We start from the raw sequence: 19304 nt of genomic DNA, 5'->3' as shown, positions 1-19304 counted from the left end.
TTTTAAGTTGTATCTTTTCTTTTTCTTTCTTTTTTTTTTTTTAATGTAGGTGTGTGTTAGTGTGAGTAAAATGTTATTAAAATGTTATTTTCTAATATTTAAAAAACACCTAATGGGATATGCCACAAGGTCGTCTTTTCAGCTGAGGGCTTGAAGCAAGGAGCTGCTTAATCAGATTTAAATTCGAGGTTAATTATCCAAAAAAAGTTCGCTTCAACAACCCCCCCTGAACGCGCATTTGTCAGTACTTTCCGTGCCGCACGAGTAATAAAGTCACACGGCGCTGCATTTGCGCTTTGCCTCCTCCAACGAGCCCTCAGCCGCAAGCTCAAACTACAGTCCTTTTCCTTCTCTCGGCCAGATTGATGCCAGTGGCAAGGGGCCCGCAGCTGTGGGGAGCCTGGGGCAGCCCCCGAGGGGAGAACGGCCGAGGGCCGGGGGCAGAGACACCACCGCCCTCTGTTTTCCCCCGCCCTGCCCTCAGCAGCCCGGACGCCTCTCGGGCAGCGGATTCCCCGGGCACAGCGCAGGGACAAACAGAAAGCTGAGGCGCTGGGCCCGGTGCGGCGGGAAGGAGTGGGGCCGGGGTCCGGGCCCCGCGGACGGATCAGGGCACAAACCCCGTCCCGTCCCGGGAGCAGCCCCCAACACGTTCCCCACCTCTGCCCCGTTTTACCTCCCCCGCTCCTCGCGGCCGGGCGGCGGCCGCAGCCGTTCCCCGCGGGACCCGCCCCTCCCTGGGGCGGAGCGCGGCGGCTGCCCCGCCTCCCCGGCCGCGGCGGCTGTCACGGGGCGAGCGGGCCGCACCGGGCTCCTGCGGGGCCCCGCGGCTTCCCTTCGGCCTGGCCGCGGCTGCCCGGCGGCATCCGCGCTCTACCACCATGCTCAGGCGGATTCTGCAGCGGGTAAGGCAGCGAGGCCCGCCCCAGCGGTGAGGGCGGTGCACCGTGCCGGTGCCGCGCCGGTGTCGCTTCCTGGTGCCGGCCGGGCTCGGAGCTGCGCTCCCCGCGGCAGAGCCGGAGCCACCGGCCCAGTCCGGCCCGTCTTGTGGCGCAGGGTACGAGTTAGTGTCGTCCCGGCCCCGGAGGCCGTGAGTTTGTCCGCCCCCGCCTTCTCGCTGGGGGACGGCCCGAGCCCCGACGGGACAGGACGGGCCGGGCCCGCCGTCCCGGCTGGGGGCGGCGTCGTCTCCCGGGCTGGGCGGAGGTGCTGGCGGCGGGCGGTTCCCGCGGCCCGGCCTGTCGAAGGGGCGAGGGGCGGCCCTGGCCGGCGTGGCTCCCTTCCGTAGCACGGCAGCGTCTCCGCCCGCCGCCTGCGCCCGGCGCCGCGGCTGCGGCCGCCCGCTCATAGGGCAGGATAAAGGGAAGCCCGGCCTGGGGAGAGCCGCCGCCGGGACCTGCGGTGATTTCCTCAGGGGCTGGCAAGCAGCAGGCTCTTGACGCCGGGAGCCAGCCCGGCAGCCGCCGTCCGGCCGCGTCCCGGTTTTAGGAGCCGGCTTTTCCGGCAGCTCTGCTGGGCTTGCGAAGCCAAGTTGTGACACTCGTTTATGAAACCCTTCTCGCTTGCCCAGATCCCCGCGCGGGTGCTGGTCCCCTTGCAGTTGGCCTGCGGCTCGGGTGGGAGCTGCCAGGAGGCGCTGGCGCGGCGCAGGTGCCGGTGCCGGCGTGGTCCCGGCTTCGTGCGGCCGCGGGCTCGGCGGGGGAATGCACCCAAAAGGGTTGAGTCACGCCGGCGGTGGGCAGGCAGAGCTCCAGATCCCGCACCGACACAGAGCAGTGTCGGTGTCACGCAGGAGGCGCTCACGGATAGAGGGAAAACCAGCTGCTCTCCCCGTTTTATCCGCTGTTGCTTCCAAAGCGTTCTGTCTGTGTAACATCTCTGCGAAAGAGTGTTTCATTGGAAACGCTGGCTTCTCTCCCTTATCTGCCATGCAAAGAAGCGTTGCTACAAGAACGAAAGTTAGGGGAAATAAAGTAAGCATACCACCAACTTTTTCAGTGTAAAACATACCTCAGATTATTTTTCAGTCATAGACCCTGAGCAGGTGAAGATCTTGGTCTGTTTGGAGCTTCGTGTTTATAAGGAAGAGCTTCCTTCCTGAAGCTTAATGGGAAGCCCCGCTAACAAGCAGGGAAACTTAGCACGGACCTAATTAAATATTGGCAGCAGTTAACTGGGTGTTTATTGATTCTGGGAAACACCATGCCATCAAGGAAGGCCTCTGTAAAAGCGGAAAAAGCTTCATACAGTGCCAAAGGATATTTGCCCCTAAGCAGGAATTCTGCTAAACACAACCTATAAACATCTAAAGTCAATGCAAAAGTTTCTGTGTGAGAAACAGACATCTTTTCCTAAAAGGTTGAACAAATAGTTCTCCAGTTGCTCCCGGATTACAGGAGAGCTTATTGTCAAGAAAGGTGAAACAGACTTATTTCTGCCTAAAAATTAAAATAGAGAAATGCCAAGATTTTTGAAGGTGTTAACCTTTTAATTGCCAAAAATAACCAGGCTTTTAAAAATTCACCTCAAACTAAAAAGGGCTTTAGGCATTTTGTAAAAATTATGATTGCATGCACAACCTCATACATACGTACCATTTTGACTTGCACTCTGGTTGGCAAACTGTGAAAAATACTTCTGCTGTACTTTGGTATTAAAAATGAACTTTAGGTTTATGTCAGATATTTTAATAAAGAACATAATATCTTTCATGTGTCTCATGCAGTAATTTGAAGGATAAGGAACCTCCTCTTGACCATTTGGTTGTCCATCATTTGTATAGCTGGCAAAAAACTCCTGCCTTTCTGTCACTGAAACATAGCTTCTTGCATATCTGTTTGGTTTCTTATATGATTATAGGTGATGCCACCCTTTCTAGCCAGAGAGCTAGTCATTAATGGTGATATAACTTGAGTTATAAAAGCATGTCTTTTGAAAAAGGAATTCTTTATTACATTCCTTTTTGTTGTAACTAGGCAGGCTGACAAGCTGTGAAGGAGGAAGACAACAGCTACAAAGATATGGTTTATAGTTTCTGATTCCTGAAGTTTCAAAACATCAAATGGTTCTTTTTTATACTACTTTTCTATATTGATCACCTTTCTATTTCATCCACAGTTGTAATTTCTGTTTTTAAAAGCATCTTCACTGTGACTTTGAATGACATATTTTCAAGGTAGAAAGTATTATATACTAAACATTACTTATGTGGTTTTTGAGGTTAGAGTCTCCATGCTGTCTTCAACTAGCTTCTCATTTTATGTCCTTTCCCTACAAGCTTATAAATTTTTTTACAAGTTTCTAAATTTTTTGTGTGTTTTCAACATGACATCTCAGGGATCCACCTGTTTTGTGTGTTTGCACCATAACACCCCCTTTTGTACGTTCTTGCCACTTCCTGGTTTCATGCATTGTTCATCATGCTGATCTATAAAAAGGTAGTTTTTCCCAATAGGCATCTGTGTGGAATGTCTGAGCTGCACCTTTCCTGCTCAAATAGTTTGATTTTTGTCAAACTATTAGTGGATAGTGGATTCCTTAGAGAGCAGTCTTTTCTTCATTGTGTCCAACTTTGATGCCCTCTGTGGGAATTGTGTTGTCTCTCTGTTGTTAATCTACTCTGGGACAATGGCAGTTGCCTCTGGCCTGTTAAAGCAGAGCTCATTTCTTGTATTTGCAAGGAGGAGGCATTTATTTTCAGCTGGTAGAAAACTGATTACTTTGACCTCCTTCTGAGCCTTTTTCCCGTTGCTCATGATTTTTTAGTGGGTGACTCATCTATAGGGCCAGAGTGACTACTTTTATGTTAGTTTTTGTCTCCATTATTTGTCTTTAACAGTCTGCAACTGTTGGCTACTCTGCTGTGTTGGGTGCTCTCAGTGCTTTTCTATTGCTTTCTATTTCTAACTGATGCTTGAGGTTTTGGTGTCTGGGGGAGAACTGGCCTTCTCAGGCATCTCTGTAGCTCAGGTAGTTCAGTCACCTTTCCTCTTACTCCAAGCTCAGGCACAGAGGTATTTACTTATCTGAAATTATTGCATCTCATGCCTGACTTATAATTTTCTTTTCACATTTATAAGTGCAGGGCTCACTAGATAGCATATTTACTTGGTTAGATGCTGAACTGCAGCTGTGCCTCTGTGCTCTCCTCAGAGTCAAAGGGAGCATGTGTGCCTCTTCCTGGGCACAAAGTGTACTTGTGTGAAACTGATGGCATGATGAGAAAGAAAAGTTTTATGCCCTCTGAAGTCAGGAGTCATTTCATTTTACAGAGTCATAAAGTAGCATCACACTGCTTTAGAAGTAAATGGTGGTGCTGTTCTATATGGCAAAATACCCTATTCCTAGCACTGAGAGTTCTTTGGCAACAAGGGCTTTGGCCCTCTTACCTTCTCATTTTTGTGTCTTGTTTGTTGCTTCAGGACCTTTTAATGGATGTAGTAGTACCCTTAGTAGTTGTATTTACATCTGTGCTGGAAAAACTGTTAAATCTGTATTTTCCATATTTTTTTTCAAGGCTTTACATATTTTTCAGAGGTTTTAATTTATTCTGAATTTAAAATTGCTGAAAAGAGTCTTCTGACTGAAAGGAATGTAGCTATAGACAGATAAAAGACTATGCAAAATGGCACAGTAGTGGTCCATATTTATACTCCCTCATCTTAAAGCATTAACTCAACTCACTCATTATATAATTTTCTATTCCTTTTCAGAAAACAAGCTGCAATCATTGTCCTAATTTTTGTTGTTAATTATGTTTCTTTATATTAGCTTGCAGTTTTGAGAAAACATAGAGAACGGCATGATGAAGTTTAGCATATTACTTCTACAACTCTAGGGCTAGCAGTAGAAGCATAGGCTTCTCTGCAAAGTAACAAATGTAATTGACAGCTAGGAGAGAAGTATTCTGGATCAAAGACTACCTTTGCATTAGTCTTTCCACTCTGGATGTGCCTTCAGATGTCAAATGTTATTTTTGTAATTGTACATACACAGAAGCCTGTGTGGAAATTTTCTTTTTCTCTGGGATTAGTAAGTCATTTTTTTGCTTCCCTGTATAGGCCATCTGAAAACAAAGAACATCATTCTGACTCCTTTCACAGATCACAAAGTCCAAATTGTTCAATGTGTTGTGATTCTTTTTTGTTTAATGGATTGTGATACAACAGGGGTACGTGAGTATAACATGATTGTTTGTGTGAGCCCATTTGATGATGCAATGATCAATTAAAAAAAGACATTTGCAATGTCCCATTCTTTATTTGGTAGGGTAAGGCTATTTAAATTACATTACAACCTTGAAAGATGAATAAATTTCATTTTTGATCTTGGCTTCCTTAACATTCTTCCAATTTTTTATTTAATTTTTCTTATCCATTTTGCAAATGGATACTACGAACTATAACTTGAAAGTTATTTAATGACCTCTTTCCTTCTTACTCTTCTTTCCTGTGCATTGCACTCACCAGTAAATGTCACCATTTTTACTAAAAAAAAAACTAGTTTGGAATTATCCTTTCTCTTTTCAAGAGCACACATTGATTTTTGAAAGCTTAAAGTATTTTACCAGATACTGTGCAATAGTTTCTGTCATACAATGCATGCAATAAGACATGCCATCCAGTGCTTATTAGTGTGATTATAGCATGTCTAAAGTGTTTCATAAAGCAAGTACTTTCAGCAACCATGGAGTAATAACAGTGTACAGTGGAGTAATGACAGAAGAGCTTGCATCCTGGAGGTGGTAATAATCTCAAATTTGTAGTGCTAGAACTAGCAAAACTTAATATGCAAATCTCATTGCAAAATGGAGTCAACTCTGGGGTGAAATGGAATGGACAATTAAAAATGTACAGTAGTGTTGTATGAGGAGTTACGATATGAGATGAAGACAATTTTATGTTAATTGTTGCAGAAGATTCTTGGTTTTGGGACAAAATTATTCTTTAGGTATACTGAAAGTGTATGTTCAGATATTGCAAAAGTGGAGGTAGATGCTGCCTGTCTAAAGACACAGCTGGACCATCTCTTAGTGCCCCTGAAACATGAGATGCTGTATTCTAACTTGCCTGTCTTCCTGGGAGACCTGGCTTCATCTTACCATTTGTTTTAGATATTTTTCTTCTGACTGTCAATGGAACACAATCCACATGTTCATTAATGGAGTTACTCAACTTGTATTTCAAAGCTTTCCTGCAAGATGTGTGTTTCTGTGGAGAGCACTTCTTAACGCCACTGAACAATTAGGGCAGGAAGGGAGCTCAGGAGCTCCCTGGTCTGAGCAGTGAGCAGGATCAGCTTGGAAGTCAAGAGCAAGTTGCTCAGGCCTATCTCATACTGGAAAAGCTGTTCTTTACATCCAGTAGGAATCTCTCATTTCCGTTTTGGTGTCTGGTCTTCCCACTGTGATCTTCCCAAGCTTAGACCAGCTTGGCTTCCTCTGTTTGGTGGCCTGTTCGTGAGTGGTGATGGGGCTGCTCTTTGGCACTCCCAAAGCTGTCTCTACTTGCAGGCTGAGCCAGCCCTGTTCCCTCAGTTTCTCACACTGCTTCTCCCTTGACTGGGAGAGCAGTATCTTGACATGGTCCACTGGCTGCTGGCCAGTGGGGAGTGATCACTTCCCTTGATCAGTTGACTGGGCTCCTTGTTAACACAATCCAGGCTTCTGGCAGCCGTCTCTGCAGACAGAGCACACTGCAGGCTCCTGTTAGGCGTGCTGGCTGACACAAGGCCTTGGTCCTTTTCAGCAGAGAGACCTCTGTTACTGCCAGGAGTTTTCCTTCCCTGGCACAGGACTCTGCATTTGTCCCTGTTGAATTGCATAGGGTTCCCCTTGGCCTGTTTCTTCTGGCATTTCTAGCTCCCTCTGAGTGGCAGCCCTGCCCTTGAGTGTATCAGCTGATCCTCCCAGTTTGATGTCACGTGGAAACCTGAAGAATGTGCACCTGTGCTCCATGCTGGAATGTACCTTGTTTAGTGTCTGTATCAGTAACCATGGGAAGAAGTACCAGTGCCTTCAGTTTGACGTATTTTGCATGTGTATGGTATCTCTGCTTACCCCTTTTTTGCCTATCCTGTTATTACCTTGCAGAGCTTGCATTGCTTTGCCTATTCCTTTTGTATGTTGTGCTAGAAGGAAATGATGTTCACAGTTTCTTTAAAAATACAATACAGCTTGAGTTAAAAAAACATGGAATAGGAAAACAAGAGTATGTTGATCACATAACTGATGACTTCAGAGAAGGCTGGAATAAGGAGAGATGGTTGTTTTCTCTCTTATTGTCACCAGCCCCCATAGCTTAGTGCTTCACTCCTCACTTCTCTTTGGCTAGTCTTCAGAGCCTTTCCAAAACTGAAGTGTATTTCACTGGGAATTTAGTCCTAATCAGTAAACTTGACCTGTTTATAATGTTTTTTAGATTTGATAAATAGCAAAAGGCTGTTATCTTTTTCCTTGTTATCTATGAAAGTTGAAAATAGAACATTCTTTTTAAAACAAAGCAGGAAAATATACTTAATATTCAAAGAATGGGAATCGTGTGTGCTGCAGATTTCTTATAAGAGGTTATATAAGTGATCTGTCTTCAAAAGAAGGTTCTATTTGAGCAAGAAAATTCTTTTCCAGACAAGATTTTGGAAGCACCAAGATCAAGAAACTAAAATTCTGTCTCTCTGTAGATTTCAATCTATATATTTAAATTCTTTATCCTCTTATATTAAAATATAAATTCCTTTATAGCATTACAAGTATTTCCAGATGGGCCAAAATACATTAGTAGCATTACTTTATCCCATTTGAGATTGTCATACTGGAGCTAGATAATGAACTTTTTGTTCTTTGATGAACTAGGATTGCATATACATATTGAGATAATTTTTAAGTGATGTTTCCTTTGAGAATGCTTACTCTTCTACCATCAGCTAAGCAGTGCCATTCTGGAGATGAGTAAGAGAAGTTAAATCAAATTTAAATCAAAGTTATGGTTAAATAAGGATTATAAGTTACAATCAATCTACCCAGATTTTGAATCATGTAGTCTTTAAAGCTTATTTGCTTATTTTATCTAAGTCTATAGTTTCACATCAATACTGTTGTTTTGATTTTCAGCATATTCATAGGAGTATATCTTTATAGGTTGTCTTACTGATTAGCATGTTTTAACTTTACCACTGGCTTGATTATTACTTTTATTTTTTTCCAAATAAAGACAGTGTACCTGCTTGTGTGCTTGTTGAATCAACAGAGTTCTCAAACTTCAGTTTTCTGTCTTTCATGTATTTAAGGGCTTGTCCAGAATGTAGAAAAGTTATCTAGAAAGCAGGGTGATACTAGTTTGCTACTAATGAAAGTTTTTAGATTTTAATTTCTACTGTTTTCCTACAGGATATAACGACCTAATTTAGCATCACCAAGAGTAATACAAGGGCAAAGTTTAGCCAAAGTTTTTGTCTTGTGGTAAGCATTAATGAGAGGAAGTAGTTTAAAATCCTGGCCTTTGCTTCTGGTATCTGCTTGTTTTTTTATGAATGGAGAGTGTTGGATAGAAGCCTTTTTTGAAGTGTTGTGCTGAAAGTTATATATTTGCTTATCAACCTGTTCACTTCTCATGGAGGGAAAATACCTCTGTATTCCAACAAGTAGAAGAGAGGCCTTTGCATAGGATATGTACTGTGCTTTATTGAATATTTATTAAGTATTAAAATGTAGACTCTCACTTTTGTCTTCCCCATCTATTTCAGACTCCAGGTAGAGGTGGGTCTCAGAGCTCGGATTCGGATTCATCTGCCACACCTGGAAATGCCGTGGACGTGAACAACGAAGGCTCCTCAGAGGTACTGTGCACCATTCACAGGACCAGTGTCTTCAATCTTGGATGCTGGTTCTCTGATCCATGGAGCTGTTGGAGTAACTTTTGATGCTCTTCTTAAATATCAGCTGTACTAAACAAATATTTACAAATGTCATAGTCTAAAAATTGTTTGTTATTTAAATAAAAAAAGAACACTAGGTCATGTTTATATGTAACTATTAATTAGGCTTATCTATCCAAGTAATCACAAGCAATTCTTCCTGTAATTCTAGAGATGAATTATTAAAATGAAAAGCAATGAGATGTAAGCTTAAGACTCCTTGTTAATAAATCTTTCATGAGAGCTGCAAAAAACAAGGATTGACATTTTATCATGCTTGTACTTCAGTTTCACCTTGCTTCTGCTAAGCTATAATGTATACTGGAAACCTCTTCTTTCATGTGAAATATCAAATATATTGGGTTTTATTTGGTGGCTAAATATATTTGGAGTATAAATCCTATCAGTGTTTTATGAGATGCATGCCATACTTAATTAGCAGAATAAGCTGTTATTCTTGCTGCAATCCCATATTTTAATGTCTTTGTATTTACAGTGTTGTCTGACATTAACTCTGAAAAACGCAGACTGACTTCACTGGCTGTTGAAGCTCATTTGTGCTAATGTAGCCTGATAACCTGTCTTGAAAATGTTTTGAGCTTAACATACATACACAGTGCAGGGTTAATTAGCACTATTGCAACATTAAATGGAGCAAAGTGCCCTTTCTTACACTGAATAAAGTGTGTGATGATTCAAATACTCCAGTGTGTGATACAAGATAAGAGAAACTTTCACGGTGCTGTTTAAAATCCAGTCTGTGCATCTGCTTATTTCTATTTTCTTAATGCCTTAGTGCAGTCAATGTAATCAGACATTCCATAATATTTTGCTGCATGTTCTACATGTCACACATATTTGAGTCCTAATCTGGTTTTTGTGCATATTTAACAATCCCTGAAGCAAATAAATATTCTTAAATGACAGACTAAAATCTTATTACTTTTGTAGCTGATTAAAGCATTAAAACATGCAATGAGATGATGCCTTCTTTCTGAAGTTTGTTTAAAATGATACAGTTCTGTTAATATGAGTGCAGCATTGCTGACTGTACAGCTTGTGGGTGCCATAGGGTACCTCAGTACTAATGGAGAGGTGTTTTCTTGGCATGGGATGAGCTTTCAGTGTGGTGTGTGCCTGCACTGTTGCCCCATTGGCTGTTCTTTCTACTGAATTGAAACTAGGTCAGACCAAAGGCTGCCTTGACACTCTTGACATGCATGTGTTACATAAAAAAAGTATCTTTTAGTTGTCCATAATGCCATCATTTCTTGCATTTGGTATTATCCTTAGCATTGAATTTCAAAGTCTATTTGAAATTGAGCTCCAAACTCTGTGATGGGTTTTTAGATTCCCATGTAATGCTACTCGAATCTGTTAGCCTTCCTTTTCCCGCACAGCTTCCCTGAGGTATTGTCTCTCCTGGAGCTTCTCTTCAGGAGCACTATAGCTGGTCTCTGCAGAATGTTTGGTGTTTGTTTTATCATGATATTCCTATCTGGTTCTCCAATATTGTGCAGTCAGAAGTCCATTAACTTGTTTTCACTCCAGTTTCTTGGCTAGATTTTCTAATTTGTATTGCTGCAAGATTCAAATGGAGAATAATTATGAAGTCTGTGCAGATTTGTATGTTTCCTTTCTCTTCAAGACTGGTTGAAATAAATCCTTATTTTTGAGAATTGTAGTATGAAACAGAAGGAGTGGGAAAGTCTGAATTCAGACTGCTCAAACTTTTCAAGAAGAGGTAAAAATTTGCTAATATCCCATCTGTGACCATGCTGGCACTTCAGGTCACAGGTAGACCTATAATGAAGTCTTTTATTCACAGTTCAATCTGCCCATGGAGGAAACATTTGAGTCTCTCTTACCTTTGCAGCTTAGGTCCCAGTGCAACTGTCAACAATACAGGGTTGCCAAATATTCCATGCTTGCAGTGAGTCTGCCAGTGAGATGGTGCTTTCTGTAGTATAATGTAACTGTGTTAACTAGACAGGTTTGCCTCAGCCTCTCCTGCTGCTGTTGCAAACTTGTTTATTAATTTATAGAGGCATTTCTGCAATCTCACTGCACCACTCCTCCCTCTTTGTCTGAAACATCTGAGCACCCTTATGGGAAACCTTGTGATGGAGGTGACAATGCCTTGTAACGCTCCATTCACGATATTTTGTGCAGCTTGTTCCTCTGTCACGTGAAGGGGCCACCAACAGTGTAAGGAAAACACACAGTAGTATGCAGCATGGTCGTAGTTTTTAAGGCATGTTTTAGATTTATTTATTTTCATGTCCTTAATAACTCTTCCTTCTTGCTTTCTCTATGGTATTGCTATGGTTTGTAAAAGTTCTCTCTCCAAAAGAAAAGCAGACTTTGCTTTTGGTGATTGTAGAGAGCTTTCAGCATAAGAATTCAAACTTTTGATTCCAGATCTGCATTTTTTTTTGGTCTTTATTAGTTTCTTAAAAACAAATATGCATTTCACAGGGCTTCATCTGTCCATTGTGCATGAAAGTGTGTGTAACTCCCACTGATCTGTCTGAACATTACCAGAGTGAGCACACTGGGACAGAAGGAAGACAGGAGCTTCGTGACCTCCCAGCTGTTTGTGTGGGTCTTGTTTATTTTGTTTAAATAGCTTTGGTGATGGGCTGCTTTAAGTGAACTACATATTTTCCTGGTGTCAGCCTTTAAAATGTTTCTTTTGATTCCTTGCTTAAACACAATTTGATCTCATATGCATGATTCCAAAGTATACATTCAGCAGAAGAATTAATTCATGTATCGTTTTCTGGTTTGCAGTTGTCTGTCACATGAAACATTTGCAGTTTTGGAAGACTTGCAGTCACTGATACATACACTTCTCTTTTTAAAGTGCTTTTGCTTGATTTTCTTATTAAAAAGACTGTTTCCTTATTTGATTGTCTTCACATCAGACATTATTGTGATAAACATGGTGTTGGATCAGGCACATCCTTTAAAAAGAAGTGTTTTGAGCTCTTATTAGCTAACTTTTTTTTTAAAGTGGAATACTAGTGCAAGATAGGTACATTGGGTAAAGGGAACAGAGGGTGGTAGTATAAAAAACCCAGAAACTTCTCTTTTTTAACATGTTTAAGAGCTTATGTATTGCAGCAACATTATAAAAATAATTAGGAAAAAAATTAATACATAATCTTACTGGATTTTTTTATGCCCACAAGAAAATGTAAAGGTTGTTTCAGTTAATAGTTGTAAATTGTAGTGCATTTTTAAATTCTTCCAGTTGTGCAGTGGAAAACTACACACTTAAGACAAAAGGCATGGTTTTATGCTCCAGAACTAGAAGAATTTAGATTCTGGAAGTTAACAGCCTCCTGCTGTGTAAGGCTATCTGATTCTTTTGCAGCAAACCTTGAGAGCGTAGATTGGACTTCTGGGGGTAGGCAGCTTGCTGTGCACTAAATGGGTTTGAATTGAGGTGAAGTTTTACATTGTTTCTGCCAATGTTACTTTTGCTGAGTTTTGAAATCTAAGTGTGTATTCTAGGATGTGTGTGTAATGTGATTTTATTTGGTTTGTTGTTATATTTGCTAGGTAGTGCCTTTTTCCTTCATTGTACTTGATGTGTATTTACACTGTATTTTTGAAGGGAAAACTTAAAATTGTTGGATGTTATTCCCGAAAATTATGGAAGGAATCAATACATTGATTATTCTAGAGATAGCTTGAGATGTCATTTCAAGTGTGAAGTGTCGCCTGATAAAGTGAGGAAGATCTGTGGAAAGACTGACCTGTGCTGCTCTCTTGGAGTGGTGTGGGACCTCTCAGAGCCAGGACAACTTGAGTGTGTGGCTTTTGATGGACTCCTCACTGCCTCTTGTGGTCAAGTCAACTTGTTATTTTCTTTATTATCTGGTCAGGATGCAAGTGCTGTACTTCAGTAAGCTGTGGCATTCCTGATGTGATGGTGTCAGTAGGTTGTGGCATGTGAGCCATCAGAGGTGGTTTGATTACCTGAAGAAGTTACTGTTTTATTTAAGCTGATTGTACTTAGCATATTTTATGGAGTTGACTGCTGGGTTTTTGCCCCCTTTGACTTTTTGTTTTTCCACTGACTTTTTGTCAGTTCCTTGCTCAGTACTTTTCCCTTGTCAAGAGCTGATTACAGCTTTTAACTTGATAAGCCTATGTATTGAGTGTAGCTCTTGAAATACAAATTCACTTGTTTCTAGCTGTTGCTGTTTCCTGTTGCTAAAGCTGTGTTTCTTTGTACTGTGGTTCATTAAATATCTATAAGAGGTGAGAAATGAAGAAAGAAAATATATGTGTGGGTTTTTTTTCAGTTTGATCCTTTATTGTGTGAGAATGCCTAGAAGCATTGAAAAAGTGGGGAATTCTGTTAATAACTATAGTCAGTACTAGTATAAAAAGTTTACCTTGTTTGACTACTGAGAAGTCAACAAGCAAGCTGATTGTTTGCTGATGGAAAAGAATAGTTTGCATTTGTTGCAAACACATTGAAAAAGCAACACAGCCAGGCTGTCAGACCTCATTCAATTTCTGCCGTTTCTGGGACAGCATTATAACAATGATAAAATGTTGCCAGTGTCACCTTATGTAGCAGACATATGAAACATTTCTCAGTTTGCCTTATTTACACTGTCAATGTTTACTAGTATTGCTTGTGGTTAGTATTGTGGATAGTACATGGTACTGGGAAGAGTTCAAATACCTTTTGTTGGAAAGAGTGCTGAAGAAGCTTGTGAGTTTAGGAGTTTTGCTAGTGAATTCTCCTTAAACAAGGAGATGGGATGTGTTGCAAGGCCAGTGTTTAGTTACACTTTGTGAGACCTGAAAAATTGTTACGCAGTTAACAAAAGCCTTGGTACCTTGCTTAAGATTTTACATGTAGTTTCTTTACTAACCCTCCTTCCACTGATACACCTATCAGCTGATGAAAATTTTAGCAAGTGCCCCTGTGTTCTCCTTACTTTTCCTTCCTCTCTGTCCTCCATGCAGTGAGAATTGGTCCTTGTTTTTCAGTAATAAGCAATCTCACCTGCAGTGTCCTGTTGTGAGAGAGGTTTCTTGCCACTCACCTATAGCCTGATTTACGGCCATCTTCTTGAGCAGCTCTCTGCAGCCCTCTTTTTCAAACTAGGCGTTGAAACCTATGGTGAAAATGTCAGTGTAATGCTTCCCCTGCCCCCCAAGGTGTGATGAAGCCTTGCTTTAAAATACGGTGGCCTATTCAACTGCAGGAATGACCACCAAAGTGTTGGCAAACATCTGTCCATGTATAGCCAACTTCACAAAAAAAAATGCTGTATGAAAGGCACACACATCGCCAAGTTCCCAAACACTGTTTCCCAACTTCCATGTATACAGTGGTGTCACTAACAAAAGCTGTATGGTGGCTTCTTTTTGTTTTCTTTTCTTTGAAAGGAACGATACATTTCTAAACTGTATCCTGCATTTCCTGACAGTCTTTGTTGGACGTTCAGAACATCTAAACAGTGAGGCATAGTTTGAGACCTCCTGTGTTGTTTTTGTCTGAGGCATCCAAAGCAACCACTGAATGATACCCCTGCAGCATTTAGAATACAGTGGCTGTTAACATCTGTTGTCTTATCCACCACTGGGCTAAATCTAAGGCAATTTTCAGACAGTTCTTTTGGGTAATCTTCATAAATTTCCAGACTTATGGTAGGAATGTATTTCTTGGCTAATACAAGCAAGATACGACCTTGATGTTTTCTGAGTAGGCTTTTCGTAGCAGAATTGCAGAGAATGTAAATTGGCATAGTAATTGTGCAAAAATGTGTGGTTTTTAAGACAGTCTTTTAAAAGATCACATTCTTTATGTTTTTCCCCCTGATTGTCTCTTCTGTGGATGCAATTGATTGAATCTTCTGTTTCTATGCATGCCCTTGGAATGCTGCAGACTGTTTGCACAGAACATCATGTCAATGCTTTAAAGCTGCTATTTTATTCTCTTTCAGTTGCTTCTCAAATTAGGTTGTGGTGCCTGTTTTCACCTCAACAATACTCACCTGCTCTGCACATGAACAAAAATTATTGATTGAGTTACATTAGTATATTAACTTCATTCAACATCTGAACAGTATTAAGAGAATGAAGAATTAGAGATACTGATTTGATTTGACTTGACCATGGAATATGACTTTTCTTTAAGAAATAGAGATCCCACCAGATCAGAATTTCTAACTGATGACAAAGTTGTAGTCTTGTAGGTTGTGACACAATTTTAGTCTTACTCATCAGTAGCAGTAAAAACATAAGACAACTGAACCAGAAATTATGTTGGTTCTGTTCTTCTCAGGAAGAATCTAGCTTTTCTAGGAAGAAATCAATTCTTCATTCTGGTATAAAATACTACATAAATACATCTTTGCTCTCTTTGTCCAGAAGTTTAAATACTTGTAAAATTGAAATGGACTGCAGGTCTTAATTATACTCAACATGACCTTTTTACCTACTTTTCTAATGATTAAATAGAGATGTTATCTGAGAAAGCTGTCATCTTACTGTTTACATAAACACAGAGGAAGGGGTTTTATATGGTGAAAGACATGAAAAATGTTAACTGTATTTTCTTTTTGGCAATATATAAAAGGAGTAACCTAATTTTTTATTCTTTAACTTAAAATATGTAATGATTTTTTAAATCAATATATAAGCCTTCTGAAATAAATTATGAAATGTAGTTTTGCTCTTGCTGTCCAGGCAGACTGTTTAATCTGCTTCTGAGAACTTCCTGAGGATTCAGTTAATTGCTTTGATATATATTTGGAAAATACAATCTAGAAGCTACTTGATACATCTTTCAGCTCTGAAATATCACTCAAGTTTCTCTCCACTGGCCCTAAATATTTCTGATCTTCCATTATGTAAAATGTTTCAGCCTTTAAATCACTGTGTAACTGGAGAATATCTGGGTTTTAGCTTGGACTTACTGTGTGAGTGCTGGAGAAGATGTGTATCTTGTATTGAGGAAAATTGTGGAGGTTCACTTGCAGTGGAAGAAACATGAATGGTGAGCTTACTTTCAGTTTTCTAAACATGCTGGACTTTATTCACAGCATACAGCTTATTGTACCAGTACAGCTGTGAGAGTAAGTCTGCATTCTGAGAGATGGACAAACACAGGTTGTGGCCAGAAGGTGTTACAGCCCTGGGCTTCAGTCCCTGCTGTTGGCTTTTTGTTCATGCAGCTCATTGGAAACAGGCTGTAGCTGGGAGTGCTGGCCTGGTATTCTGGAAGGCCAATGGTGGAACTTAGATACTCAAATCTATTTAAACTTAAAGCCCAGTCATGTGAATGCCAAGCACATTAAAGTGCATCCTGGTTTTTGGTTTGGGCTAAGCTGTCCTATAGCATGTATACAGTAGAATAGTCATGAATATTTTCCATATGGTAAAGTGACATTTATCCTGAAATGGTTCTCTGGGGTTGTGAGGTCGAGGTGTGGATTTTTTTTTTTTTTTTTTGTTTTGTTTTGTTCTGTTCTATTTTGTTTCGTTTACCACAGTTCTTAAATATTTTCCAAGAATGGAAAACAGTGAAGCAGTGAAGTTCCATGGTTCTCTAAGCTTGACCCATGTTGTAAGTGCTGGAATAAAAATACAAGATGTTGCAGAAGCTTTGTTTGTATTAGTAAATGCAGCTCTGTGCTATATGAAGCTATTTGTGCTGTATGGCTCTACCACACACAGCTGTAGATCAGCAGCAATCATAGCATCCTGAATGGGACCACTTACTCAATTCCATGCAGTTTTAAAATGGGATTGATTGCACTATCATCAGATATTGCTAAAAGGTGCTAAGGAACCTGAGTTGCTATGACTGTGACTTTAAAACTTAAATAAGGTGCCTTATTTCTTGGATTCTAAGGACCTGAGCACATCTGACTTCCATTCTGTAAAAACTGTTTTGCCCATGGGACTGTCCTTCAACCGTCCTCCAGTTTTAATTTGTGAAAAAGGAACTTTGAGTAAAGTAAGCCGTGCTCTCACTCATTAACTAATTAAGGTAAGATTTCATAGGGGCTCTGAAAGACCATTTCATTAAGGCTCAGGGCAAAAGGAGAGCAGCTGGCAGAAGAAGGGAGATTGAATGCATCTATATGTAGGTGTCTGAGGTTCCAGTTACTGATGGTGGAGCCCTGGGAGTTGTTATGCTGACCCTACCTAAGGTATGCACATCTGTTCAGTCAGGTGACTAGTTTCTTGCTCCATTAACTGTGTTGAATAGCTCTGCTTTGGTAGTGATTGGGGAGTAGACATCTACATGTAAGTGTTGGGTTTTTTTAAAACCTCATTTGGGAGCCTTCAGCTGATGAAAAAAAAATCATTAAAAGTGAGACAATATTCTGAAAAGGCTGAAATTTTCAAAATACTTCTTTACACAGCCAACCCCATCACCCCTAGTCCTACAGAGTAATATAAGGAGAAGACAGAAGCCCAGAAACCCTTCAGTCCTACACATTCATTTCCCTGTTACATGATTTTAAACTGGGAATAGTTTATCTGAGGATTAGGAGAACTCTATGGTAACCTGCAGTTGGTCTGGTTGTGCACTTGTCTGCCTGTAGGTCTGTGTCCTGCTTTTGCTGGGCACTGTGTTTCAGTGTTGTAGGCCAAAGTTCTTCCAATAGTTAATAGCTCTGTAAATTATTTTAGTACCAAAAAAAAAAAACCCAAATCCCACGCTAGTTTTTGTAGTGAAGTTTTCCTTCTAGTGTTGCTTTTAGTATCCTGGCATACTTCCCAAGGAATGCTGTCTTAATGATTCATACAAATATTAATGTTACCAGAAAGAAGTAATTTACCTTGAACGGCTTTAAGGAGATAGAGCACTGAGAAGCTTAACATTATCAAGCCTGAAAATAAATCTCAACTATTAGAGGAGATAAGTAGTTTTTTGTTCTTTGGGCTTATTTGTAAGTCTGTCTTGAGAAAGGTAAGTAAAAAAGAATCGTCTGGTGCTTTCATGGAGTCGGAGATTTTTAGTAAAATTTGGCATTTTTGTAGGAAAGCATCTTGCCTCAGCAAATCAAGCTGAGGCAAGATGCTTTCCTACAAAGCTTCTGTATAGCAGTTTCTGTTCTGCTGTGAGTGAAACCCATGTGTTTTGGAATCTTTGCACTTGTGGAGTCTTTGCACTGAGGAAGGCCTGTCCCACTGCAAACAGCATGGTACTCTGGTGATGCTTGATGCTTGGCATGGCCCATGGGCCTCCTGAAAGAAGAATGTTTCCCTTGGGATCAGAAAATTGGGATTTGAAGTTTAGTGTCTCACTCATCCTCATTGGAATGCCTTGACTATTGGGGTCAGGGGCTGTTTTGAGCTGTAAATTGTATGCTGTCTCCTAGTTGTTTGTTTGTGCATGTATATTGGGGTTTGGTTTGAATGCCTTTTTAAAAAATTGTTCTTTCTGTGCATAGCTTTAGAAATTCTGTGGTGATCTCAAGAACTTTTTCCTGATAAAAACTAGTGCATGTAGTTGTTGTGGATTATTTTTTGTTTTCTGTGAAACTGGCAGGCATCTGCAAAAGTCCTTGAATTCAATAAATTGTCATTTCTTGGTGAATAGATGTAAAAACAAACCCAATTAATCATAATTGAACTTCTTTTAGGCTCTTTTTTTTTCTGTGTAAAGTGAAAGACAAACCCAACCAGAAACATCAGCTAGGGGATCATGAGTTATGGTGCAGCACTGAGGGTGATGTCTTTGCTTTTATTAAATGAAGAATGTGAAACACCTTTTGCTTCTCTATGGCTGTGCTTTATGCAAAGTAGTCCCAAAGTACATGTTAAAAGGAAACCAAGATTCAAGATATTCTCATACTTGCTTCTTCTGTAAAGGAGTCTGTTAGTTAAGGTATCCATCCGGGGACAGGCTTACTGGCAAAGATGCCTCAGCTCCTCCCCCAGGCTCTGATGACACTTCTTGGTTGTAGTTGTGCCATCTCCTCTTTATTCAAGACAGGTGTGGTGCTCATGTAGGAATATGTTGGACCTGATATAAATTCCTGCAAACTGATAGAAATGTTCACTAAATTTAAGCATCTCAGACTATCAAGTTTCTTCCCCTCTTCTTACATGTTTGTCTTTAGAATAGTAAAATACACTTTTGAACATATTTAGAGAGTTCATCTCAAGATGATACTGAGAGATATTTTTTATTTGGCTGTATTTAATTTTAAATTTTTTAAAGAGATAAACTTAGTGATCCACCAATCCAGTTTCCCAAACAAGATTGCTGCTGGGGCTGGTAGTTACAGATCCAAGAAACTTACACACTTCTACCTGTTACTGACTGCTGCCAGAAGGATCCTGATGATTCTGGTGTTCCTACTGTAAAGGCAACTGAATTAGTGCTGCTGACATCAGAGTTG

At 40.6% G+C, this 19304-nt stretch overlaps 1 protein-coding gene across 3 annotated transcripts in view; it reads left to right on the top strand.

Annotated features, from left to right (window-relative positions):
* The first annotated feature begins 758 nt into the window (after window positions 1-758).
* Window positions 759-19304, top strand: part of EEA1 (early endosome antigen 1) — a 66863-nt gene continuing 48317 nt past the window's right edge. For 2 of the 3 annotated variants that reach the window (XM_050982861.1, XM_050982852.1), the window contains exons 1-3: window positions 759-905; window positions 8740-8832; window positions 11389-11511. In XM_050982861.1, coding sequence (XP_050838818.1) covers window positions 882-905; window positions 8740-8832; window positions 11389-11511 — 240 coding nt within the window. In that variant the 5' untranslated portion in view covers window positions 759-881. The remainder of the gene's footprint in view (window positions 906-8739; window positions 8833-11388; window positions 11512-19304) is intronic. The other variant, XM_050982868.1, reaches the window with a different exon arrangement.

This window comes from Serinus canaria, chromosome 1A (assembly GCF_022539315.1).
Source record: "Serinus canaria isolate serCan28SL12 chromosome 1A, serCan2020, whole genome shotgun sequence".
Lineage (NCBI taxonomy): Eukaryota > Metazoa > Chordata > Aves > Passeriformes > Fringillidae > Serinus > Serinus canaria.
This window is presented reverse-complemented; position numbering and strand designations above follow the sequence as displayed.